The sequence below is a fragment of the Oncorhynchus masou genome, chromosome 24 (genome assembly GCF_036934945.1).
Source record: "Oncorhynchus masou masou isolate Uvic2021 chromosome 24, UVic_Omas_1.1, whole genome shotgun sequence".
NCBI classification, from domain to species: domain Eukaryota; kingdom Metazoa; phylum Chordata; class Actinopteri; order Salmoniformes; family Salmonidae; genus Oncorhynchus; species Oncorhynchus masou.
The window spans coordinates 101,005,997-101,017,679 of record NC_088235.1 but is presented as its reverse complement, the minus strand read 5'-3'; the positions used below and the strand labels follow the sequence as shown (position 1 = coordinate 101,017,679).

At 40.8% G+C, this 11,683-nt stretch overlaps 1 protein-coding gene across 1 annotated transcript; it reads right to left on the bottom strand.

The window, feature by feature from the left end:
• Positions 1–1,993: 1,993 nt before the first annotated feature.
• Positions 1,994–11,411, bottom strand: stxbp3 (syntaxin binding protein 3). The gene is made up of 19 exons (XM_064935893.1): positions 11,322–11,411; positions 10,634–10,683; positions 10,299–10,380; positions 9,578–9,654; positions 9,344–9,416; positions 9,128–9,228; positions 8,081–8,229; positions 7,535–7,643; positions 7,126–7,250; positions 6,439–6,537; positions 6,294–6,351; positions 6,089–6,154; positions 5,754–5,834; positions 5,504–5,639; positions 5,125–5,231; positions 4,785–4,886; positions 3,846–3,931; positions 3,260–3,408; positions 1,994–2,675 (listed from the first exon to the last, which is right to left on the bottom strand). Exons 1-19 carry the CDS (start codon positions 11,365–11,367, stop codon positions 2,575–2,577), a joined length of 1,797 nt encoding a protein of 598 aa, XP_064791965.1. The 5' UTR covers positions 11,368–11,411; the 3' UTR covers positions 1,994–2,574.
• Between the last annotated feature and the right edge of the window lie 272 nt (positions 11,412–11,683).

Here is an 11,683-nt window from a genome sequence, read left to right as displayed (position 1 = left end):
ATGTTATTCAATTATTGCACCCACACTGCTCCCGTGCGCATCAACAAGCGTCTGCGTTGCCAAGGGCTAAAATAGAAGTCATTCCTATTTCTGATGCAGATCTCGCTGCAAGTCCTGCCTCTCCCACCTCCTCATTGGTTTATAGAAGCAGGTACCCATGTGCCATCTCCTCATTGGTTATACCCACGTGGGTGATTGAAAGAGGAACTGTTGCAGGTTGTCATGGTAATACTATGAAAGTTTAGATGTCAATCACCATATAAGTTAAATGATGAAAAAGCCTGGAAGGAGGAGAGATGATTCAAAATTATTCGGTTGACAGTTTTTATGTGTGGATTAATTGTCGGAGTAGAGGACCTTGTGCATTTCAGGTAAAATAATAACCTAATGTTTATATCCCAGGACAAATTAGCTAGCAACAGCAAGCTAGCTAAATAGGACAAATTAGCTAGCAAGTGCAAGCTAACTAGCTAAATTGCCATAAATGTTTAATGCTTTTCAACCTGTCCCCAAATTAATGTCATTCAGAGTTTGTTTTGATATTTTAACCTGCGTGTCGTGATCATGTTTGGTGTAGGGGGACAAAATAAATGTATGCACGATGGCGCACGCACGCAGCCGGTTTGGGTTCCGTAGCCTAAACTGCTAGCCTAAACTGCTAGCCTAAACTGCATACTTCCCTGACGAGTCGTATTGGGAGGACCACACAACATTGCGTGACTCCAAGTTACTTCGATAAGATGATCATTAAATACAGTACCAGTCAAAAGTTTGTACCCACCTACTCATTCAAGGGTTTTTCTTTATTTTTACTATTTTCAATATTGTAGAATAATAGTAAAGACATCAAAACTATGAAATAACACATATGGAATAATGTAGTAACCAAAAAAGTGTTAAATCAAAATATATTTTAGATTCTTCAAAGTAGCCACCATTTGCCTTGATGACAGCTTTGCACTCTTGGCATTCTCTCAACCAGCTTCATGAGATAGTCACCTGGAATGCATTTCAATTAATAGGTGTACCTTGTTAAAAGTTCATTTGTGGCATTTCTTTCCTTCTTAATGTGTATGCCAATCAGTTGTGTTGTGACAAGGTAGTGATTCTAAATAAATCACAGACAGTGTCACCAGCAAAGCACCCCACACCATCACACTTCCTCCTCTAACCGAAGGTCAATAGGGGGTGCACTAGCACTGCATACCACAGAAGACAGGCTGTGTGGCCAAGTGGCCAACACCCAACAACATGTCCCCTTACCTACATTCACTTTCTCTTCACTTAAAGATCAGACTTTACCCTTCCATCATACATATCCTTTTGTATAATACAAGTGCTGAAAATATATAGCCTATACAAGCCAATGTAATGATTCATCTCCAACAATCAATGGACACAATATAAAACATGGCTGTGATACTGCATTTTTTTTGGTGAGTGGCTAAAAGTAGGGCAGATTTGATATATAAGCCTCATATCCTCTGAGGGGGGGGGGGCAGCAGCAGCATTGTCTCTTTTTCAGGTATGAGAACCCTTTGTTCACTCAATACCCATGTCCCTCAGACAGAAAACCCTGCTGCGCTTACTGCCTTCTCTATAGAACCTCTGCTTCCTTTCTGTAGCAGCCCACTGGAGAGGATTGGCTTTGAGTACATGTGCTGCAGAGGATCACATTACTGTTGTTCTGATTAAGCATTCTGATCTGTTTCTTTGTCTTCATTATACAGATGCTTCATACGTCTCCTCAAAACCTCCCAATCGCCAGTATCACCCTAGATAACTTTCTATTATTGATGCTATTGGTGATGAATCATACATGTTTAAAAAAAATATATATATATATATATATATGAGTGTTTCAGTAGATGACTCTAGAGCAGTGGTTCTCAATCCTGTTCCCGGGGACCCAAAGAGGTGCACATTGTATTTTGAATAAGTGGGGGGGTGTATGTGCAAAGTGAGTATCACTCCAAATAATAATCAGACACCATTGAACCATGTCGGCCATTTATTCATCAGCAGTTCAATACAAGAAAATGTAAATAATCTATGACAAAATAAACAGTAATGGAGGGGAGAGAGGATTTAGCTAGCAGCAGACAGACAGTGCTTACATCATATGTACATTATCTTAGCTCCATATCTTTTTATCCAAATTACATCTCTAAGCATTTCTCAGAAGCTTTCCAACATGGAACATTGAGTGTTTTAAAGTGAGAAAAAACAGGGTGCATCTCAAATGGAACCCTATTCCCCAGCAGTGCACTACATTTGACCAGAGCCCTATGGGCCCTAATCAAAAGTAGTGCACTTTTTATGGAATAAATGGTGCCATTAGAGACGCACACACACACAGATTTGATAAAAAGGTAATAAATGCACTTTAGTGTAGGGCACAACGGTTATGTTACAAATATGCACCAGGTTCCAAAGTTAAGTATTAATAATACACATAGCTATTGACTAAACTCTAGAATATGAATTCCCTTCAGTCTTCCATTGATGAAGTTGAGTGCTCTGTGCCCAGGATTGGGGGAGGGTGTTATGTTTGGGGAAGGGGTACGGGGTGGGTCACTCCTTCACTATAGTAAAGGTCTCCTTGGTGGTGGTTGGTTTACTCAGGGCCTGAATATCGTCGAGGAGCTCCATGGGGGTCACAATGTGGGACGATCCTGGAGAAGTAAAAAAAATGACGTTTTTAAATAACAAAATAAAAAGACACACAGATGAAGAACATTCTGTAGTGTTACTTTGCCTGACACTCAAGACCAGGGGTGCAACTTTGGTTTTAGAAAAAAAAAAATATATATATATTTTTTTTTATCCAATCGGATAAACACTCCAAAACAGTCTACCCAGTTGCCCCATTTTGTATCACATTCCAATTATAAAACTGGGTGAGACAAATGCAATTTCAAAATGTGGCCCCCGTCCCCAGTGAAAGATGTACCCCTGCTCAAGACTGAACCATACTGTACAGCATTTATTTTTTCATTCATTACCTCCTGTTTTTGTACTACCATTTATTTACAGCAGGGGGTGTAAAGCAGTCGTCCAGTTACTAGGCTGTAGTTAAGGACAATGAGAATGGTTGGTTGAATCTACAAAAGTCTTCAATTCTTTGTGTTCGCTCTTCTTGCAATGGAGAAGATCACATTGGAGGCGATGAGAGAAGATGCAACTAACAAGAGATTGAGATTCACCAACGCTGCCCTGCAGCACAGCACGTAGAGTTGCTGCTGTTGTTGTTACACACCTATGATGACCTCACAGGACTTGACGGACTGTGTGACCTGGTAGGCACTGCGCATCTCTGAGTAGCTAATCCCTCCGATGACAAAGATGATGAGCCTGGAGCCACTCCTCCGCTCATCCTGTGTACTGGCCTTGTGTTTCTGACGGGCACTGGGAGAGGAGAGAAGGAAGGATGGATGGTGTGTGTCAGTGTGAGCCATCATTAATAATAGTTACGTTATCATATTTTTTCCATTAGTTAATCAGATCTGTATATGTAAGTGTTGTAATTTATAACAGAACCATATCCTAGACCGAGACGATAAAGAGATCAGCTTGTGTAACTGACACGCAGTAACGATTTGGACCAGTCATTGTGACATCCAGTCATAACACACCCCAGGGATGGGAGAAGCCTCTGAATGGAGTTCGGTGTGAGTGCCAACGCTCCTTCTGTAACAGCCATAACCCATTTCCTCAAACCCAATCCATCCTTTGGGTTGCAATTAGTCTATGAATGTCAATCATGGGCACTTTTTTGTTACCACCCTTTACCAAAAGCAAATACTACCAACTGCAGTTGTGTGACAAAGAATGTTGACTCTTACCTGACAGCCCCAGAGCCATTCCAGGCTGCTGGGCACTCTGACTGGTGTGGCCATTCCCTGGTCTCCAGCTTGTTCTCCACAGCATCCTGGAACACCACACAAAAAGTATTCTTACACTATAACTCATTCAGTCATCATGATGGTGGGGAGGCAGTTACTGGACAATGGGCCCAGGACGTTTGGTCACTTTATTTTTTTATTTTACCAGACAAGTCAGTTAAGAACAAATTCTTATTTTCAATGATGGCCTGGGAACAGTGGGTTGACTGCCTGTTCAGGGGCAGAACGACTAGGCTACCCTGCCGCCCCAGGTCCAAGGCTGGTTGTGTTGCTTAGCTTTAGTTCATAATAGTTATACTTAGGCTGGTATCAGCCATTAGGAGAATTGATCCTGAATCAGTTGTATTGTTATGGGTCGCGCTTGTAGAGCCTCGATCCACTGTTACACAGACACCATTGACAGAGTTAAATAGCACAGTGACTCAGAAAGGGACTGTGTACTGGGTGACGATTGACATATCATAGGCCTTCCCTCACCCATCCCATTTCCTTCCTAATCCCACCACCCTCCTGTAACCCTAAGGTCACCCAAAAACCTTTATCCCCCTCTGTTCCCTACATCCAAAACAGACTGCATTGACTCACCCATCCTTAACATTCAGGGAATTTCTGTTACCCAGAACACCACAACATATCTCAGAGTAGAACAGCTGATCTAGGGTCTGGTCCACCCTGTCCATGTAATCTACATCTAAAAGGCAAAACTAAACCTAGATCAGCACTCCAACTTTGTGAATATGAGCCCTGGTTCCCATCCCTTCCTGTGACTCCCTCCCCATATGACTCCCTCCCTACCCCTGTCCCTGAGAAAAGCTAAGTGACACAGTTCTGTTCTGTGAGATAAGGAAACGGTTTATCATTGTTATCATTAACACTGACCTCCATCACGTCTTTGATGACAGGTGTCCATCGGGACAGGCTGTATGTCTCCTCCTGAGTGCGGTCCCTTCGAGATGACCTACGCATTGGGAAGAAGCTCGGCTGGGTGGAGGGGGAGAGAGAGAGAGTGAGAAATAGGAACATAACAATAACTAAAAGCCCTATTTAAAGGTAAGAAGATATAAAAGGAGAATTGAAAGAAAGTACACAACCACATAAAACTAGTGAAGTGCCACACTACTATACAATGCACACTGATAGTACTATAGAATCCACCTGGGCTATGAGCCAGCTAAGATCTTGCAGACTATGTACAGTATGCCCTAGAAGTCTCACTTACCGAAGATATGATGGGGACTCCCAGTTCTCGCCAGTTCAGAATGAACTCTCGATCCTCCTCGATCTTAACGTGCTGGATGAGTTTGTTCAGGTTTTCCTCTGTTGTTCCTGTTCAGAACCAAAAAGAAAATGTTTTTAAAAAGAGTATTTGACTAAAGTTCAAATTAAAAGAGATTCTATTGAAAGAATATTCCTATAGCTGAAGCTCCAACAGTACCTTAGTTAAGGGGCAAATAAGGATTTAATGACTTTCCATTTTCAAACCGTAGACTCATTACAATTTCAATATAATAGATGCCATATAAAAATGACTAAATGATCACATGTAAATATAAAGACAGACTGTGAAGCCGGAGGGTGAGTCAGAGCAGCAGACCCACCATTGAGACTGAAGATGTAGAGGAGAACAGCTCTGATCTTGTCATAGGTACCATGGGGGTGCAGCAGGACAGGGAGCAGTGTCCTCATGGGGTCCTTCACCTTCACACCCTCCACATCAGACCCTACTGCCAGGTCCTATAGAACAGCGAAGACATAACATCACTCAGAAAGCACAAGGTCATACATAAGGGACATGTACAGTACAACAGTAGCATTTTGGCCATACATATGAGATAGCATAAAACATACCTGCTCAGCTTTGCAGAGTTTCTCCACGTTCTTCTGGAAGTGGTTCATACAGTCTTCAGTCAAATTCAGATGGACCGTTTTCTGTGGTTGACATTGAAACATGGCTGATGTTTTTTATTCTAAAAATCACATTGCAGTATAAGTGAACAGCTTTAATTTCCATATAAACCCAGCCACCTAATTGGGGAATGATCCGTTTCCACAATATTGTTTCCATAAAGACCTATCGAAGAAAGCACTACATGACACTGGGCCTCAAAGGCATCACACCCAATCCCATCAGACCAATCAGAATGAGCCAACCATAGCGGACCAGATCACCTAGCGCTACGTACCTGAGCAACCTGCTTGCGGAAGTGGGGCATCTTCTTCATAAGCTGGGATAAACCGCTTATTGTGATCTAGAAAATATTTATAATATTGATGAGAAGAAAATAATGATGGGAACTCAATGGAGGGAGAGGACAAACCCAGATACAGAAAATCTTTCTAGTTTCATGTAGAACAGAGGTGGAGGGAGAACCTAAAATGGCCACCTACCTTTCCATCTGGCTGTTTTTTGTTGGCAGAAATTTCTTTCACCAGTTTAGGTATTTGTCTAGAATATAAAGCACATAGTTAACAAATTATCTTCAGTATAACTATTTCAGAGGTTTAAAAATGTCAAACAAAAATGGATACTTACTCTGACACCTCAGCAATGTGCATGTGTCTGAGTCTGGCCCACAGCTGGTCATCCTCATTCAGCAGGGCCTCCTTCTCAGAACCATCTTTAGACTTATATCTGGACAGAGAAACAAGTGAACGAACAACGTTTGTCTTACATCATCATGGCGGTGGATTATATGTATGTCTATGTTTACAGTATACTGCACATAGAAAAGTACATAGCCAGCCAAAAGAGACATTACTTTGTGTCTACTGTATAAATGTCTTAGGCGCAGCTACTGTGCAGCTATCCTCTAAATTAATACAGAAAGTCTGTCATATTTCTTTTGACCCATTCAGACATTCCAGAACAAGTGAGAACAAGAAAACAGAACACAAGGCAGGGGTTCAAGGGAGAGTAGACCACGGTCGCTAAGGGAGAGTGAACTACAGCAAGACTAATGGTCGCTAAGGGAGAGTGAACTACAGCAAGAAAATATATATATATATATTCCATTCAACAGACGCTTTAATCCAAAGCGATTTACAGTCATGCGTGCATCCATTTTATATATGGGGAGCCCCGGGAGTCCAACCCACAACTCTGGCAGTGCAAGTGCCATGCGCTACCTGAGCCATACAGGACTATTGGTCACCAAGACATCATCTACTGGGGATCTGAATATAAAAAAAAAACTGTACTGGGACTGAGCTGGGTTCTCACTTGTAGGTGTCGTTCTTGATTGGGACAAGGTCGTAGGCCATGGCCTGATAGGTCAGCTCATGTAGGATGGGGGTCACAGGGTCAAAGCCCCTCTCTACGATTAACAGCTGGGCCTGGGTCTTTCCCTGAGGGGAAAACACAACACACTCAGAAAGAGGTATCAATTATTTTGTAGTGTCGTACTATTATAGTATGTGTCTGGCCTCACTAGCCTCACAAACTAACACAAATGACCATGCTAACCTTCCAACTAAACACAACGTCTAGGGCAATACCATTAGTCTTAATGTAGGCTATTGGCTGGTGTCCGTCATCTCTAGCAATTTTCATATATTTTGTAACGCTCTCGGTTAAGTCCTTATTTATTGTGTCAACTCCCTGCTGACAACAGGCAAGGTGTCCGCCTCACCTTTTTCTTGCTATTGTCATCCATATCGTAGTGCTTAGTCAGTTTGTAATCCACCAGTGCTGCTAGCTGTTTGGCGTTATCCAGAGTGGTGTTCTCCAACACGGTCTCCCTGACAAAATACATGGTTATGCATGAGTTATATACATTATGACCATCATAGACGGTAACAATTTGTTTTTCTGTTACAAATGTCGTGTGTGACTAACATGCAAACAAACGTACGGCGGCAGGTCCACAGTCACCTCCCCGATTTAATTGTGGGGGACAAAGTGTATGATGATTATTCATTCAAATGTTGTGGAAGTCAGTGACTGACTCTTTCCTATGAGTAAACAATTAAGGTGTGGCTACAGAACACTTTAGACATTTATAGTAAAAATATTATATCCGACAGTTATATAATGCAATTCCTTTCGGTCTTTGTAATACATATTCCCATAAAGAATCAAAAACTCAGAATGTGCTTGGGGGCTGAGGAGAACGAGTTGTGTCAGAAGTGGTGTAAACTGAGAAAGCAGAAGCTCTTATCTCCTCTCCCTGACTAACTTCTTGTATCTGACCCCTGGGTTCTCGTCCAGCGTGGCACAGAGAGTGACGATCTGGGCTGCCAAAGTCTCCAATGTCTTCACTTTGTCCTGACTACAGTGAGGGCTGTAGATACTGCGGAAGGCTCCTGGGTTATCACAAGTGAACACCTGAAACATAAAGGATTGCTATACACCAATCATATGTAATGCAGCCTTATCTACATATTCTGATCAGATATTCCAACAAGAACATTCTCAATTTGGACCAACATTTTGAGTAGCACCGATTCTTTGTAAATTAACGTTGTATTGTGGTGATTTGTTTCTACTCAGATTAACTTAATAATAGGATTATTATGATGTTACACATGGATGAGAGGAGCATCCAGAAATGTCATTGTGTGTGTGCCATTTATGAAGGCCAAGGTTTTTTGAGTTCATTGTGTTCAGTTTCACTCTCAAATACTATGTGCCAATAACACACAATAACTGACTAAATCTTCCCATAGTCCTCCATTCTTAACTGATAAACATCTAACTGTCACGCCCAATAAAACAGGAATTTTGAATATAATGAAACCTACAAGTGTTACATAAGTCAGATTTTCCGTTAGAGAACCATAGCGTTGACAGATTGCCTCAGCGTATTACATCATAAAGGTTTTCAAGTAATGCCCTTGCAGGGTTTTGTGATCCCTTTCTTCCCCTACTGACGTCCAGCACCAGCAGACACTCACAGACCAACAACCATGAATAATCTAACCAACATGGTAAAAGTGATTTTGTAAGAGTCAGTGTCAGGAATAAAACCAGATAATTACTAGGCTACCCTGGGGCGGCAGGGCAGCCTAGAGGTTAGAGCGTTGGACTAGTCACCAAAAGGTTGCAAGTTCGAATCCCCGAGCTGACAAGGTACAAATCTGTCGTTCTGCCCCTGAACAGGCAGTTAACCCACTGTTCCTAGGCCGTCACTGAAAATAAGAATTTGTTCTTAACTGACTTGCCTTTTAAAATAAAGGTAAAAAAAAAAAAAAAAATAGAAAGCCTGAGAAGAACAACCACTTACCTGTGACTCCTGGGGCAAGAAGGAAATGTTTAATTCCTTACAGACACGTATATACTTTCCACAGTACAGTTTCATTTTGTTGAACAACTCATCCGAACAATCTGGAGAGGAAAAAAAAAAGAGTGCCAGAATTTACAATCAACTCATGAAATTGGTCTACCTTTTTCTAATGATTTGCATCAAAACTAAATTCTCCTTTCTACAGTATATACTTACAGTCAGTGAAATAAACGTATGCTGCTTTGTACTTGGGTTTCAACTTGAAGTCACCAATGAAGGCATCCACACTCTAAGCACAGTATGGAAATATTTAATTACAAATACACATTCACAGCACTGTCAAACCTAGTACACATGAATAACAGTTGTATTGTGTTGTTTGTAATGATGATCAATGTAGACATTTCAATATTGAAGTGGGGTATGGTGTACAGATATCTAATGTCAAACCTTTGCTGTCGGGGTCATGAAGTAGATAGCCTTCATTTCTAGTACAGGCTCTCTGCTTTTGTAGAGGTCCTCCACAACTAAGAGAAAACTCAGTTTAATTTCAGGTCATGGTGCAGATATCAATAATACCACTTTTAACTGTTTTAAAGGTCCTGTTTTAATCTCAATATGAAATAATTTCTGGGTAACAATGAAGTACCTCACTGTGATTGTTTTCAATTAAAATGGTCAAAAGGACACAAAAATAGCTTCTCAGCCAAGGGCAATTTCTCTTACATTAAAAGGGCATTAATATAATTTTCACAATTTTACAGTATTATTAAAAAATAAGTGTGGAAATACTTTTTTTATTATTACATTTTTGACTGAACTGGGCCTTTAAAACATATTCAAAGTTGCCTTGGGCTATTTGTACATAAGCAGTTCTACACTAACGATATGTTAGTTATTCTTATGCTGTGGTGGGGACACATTCTTATATTCATCTTACACATAAACGAAACACAGCCTTACAGGGATCTAATAGTTTCTATACCCCCACTCCATGAAACAGAAGTGTCACTTTGATGTGTGAAAACTTCCACCACAGGCAATGTAGTTCTCCAATTACAACCAAAGTAATATTTATGGTTTGAAATCATAGTTACAATCCCTAATGACGGAAGACAAGGCCAAGCATTAGACATCTATGGAAATTATAATTTCAATTAGTGCGACATACTGGTAATTCCCTCCTGCATCAAGTCGGACATTTTGCAGCATGACGACAGAAGCTTGGTGGTGAAGTGGTCCAATATCAATATCTGAGAAAGAAAAGATGTTATGACCTTGATAATGAAGACACCTTCTGATTCAGTCAGTGTTGTACGTGGCACATGAGACAAGAGAGATGTACGTCATCAGCACAGCATACACTTCTGCTTGAGAATGTATTGTATCAAAACAATGACTGGATAGTATGCTGTCGGGAATACAGCACTTAACCCATTACATGGGCTTTATGTAACGTGATGGAATGCAGTCAATGTCTGCAATAAACAGATCCAGTCCTCATACCTTCCATATTTCTGACTTCTTGCAATCCTCAATGATCGTTTCCTTTATTCCTAGTTGAAAGAAGAATGGCAGTTCGCAAATACTGTATAGTTGACAGCCCCTTGGCTACATTATTATAGACTGTCTGAAAGCTGCCCCCTCCCACAATGATCTAACCGGCAAAACAATTACATATCTTATGTCTCATATCTAAAGCCAACCCACACAGACATTTTATTTTCATATTTGTTGACAATGCACTGACCAATAATGATGTGTATACAATGACCTAGCCGTCTGCCCAGAACAGCTGCGGCTACTAACTAGCTAGGTATCGCTAGGTAGTTAGCAGGTTAGCTATCTGGCTAACATGGCTGGCTAACGAACCAAATTGGATGGGGTTCCCCATTGCTATTCATGTGCAAACAAGTTATATGGTATAACTAACAATCGCAGTTGTAATCACCAAGTAGATAAACACCCAAAATTGAACACACTAAAGTTCATTTCGGAACTCTTTGGCCACGGACACATGGCTAGTTTGCAAACTTCCGTATCAGAAGTTATGGCTAGTTGACATTCCATTGACAGAGAAGAACAACACAACCTTGCAAAAGTTCAAGTGAATAACATAATTTAAGTAGCTATTGTTTCGAAATAAGCCCGATACTTTCAGTAGCTAAACGTTGCCATAATCAGTTTCACTTACTTTGCCAAACTACTCTTTTTAGCCCGTGCTCTGAAACAGTTGCCATCTTGTTTCTTTTTTCCAATTTCCACTGGCGCTTGCCCTGTCCCGTACTTTGTGCGTCATCAGTGTCGACAACTGCGCGAGAGTAGTCTGTTGTAGTCCGAATTATGAGAAATTGAAGTTTTCTGGGTTCAGAATTTTATTTATTTCACCTTTATTTAACCAGGTAGGTAAGTCGAGAACAAGTTCTCATTTACAATTGCGACCTGGCCAAGATAAAGCAAAGCAGTTCGACACATACAACAACACAGAGTTACACATGGAGTAAAACAAACATACATTATTGAATAATACAGTCGAAAAATAAGTCTATATACGAT

Coding starts and splice junctions, on each gene's coding strand:
- stxbp3 (XM_064935893.1), bottom strand. CDS start 11,367: ATGGCAACTGTTTCAGAGCACGGGCTAAAAAGAGTAGTTTGGCAAA. Junction 8,230..9,127: donor TCTTGCCCCAGGAGTCACAG/GTAAGTGGTTGT, acceptor TTTATGTTTCAG/GTGTTCACTTGTGATAACCC. Junction 7,251..7,534: donor ATGACAATAGCAAGAAAAAG/GTGAGGCGGACA, acceptor TTTTCCCCTCAG/GGAAAGACCCAGGCCCAGCT.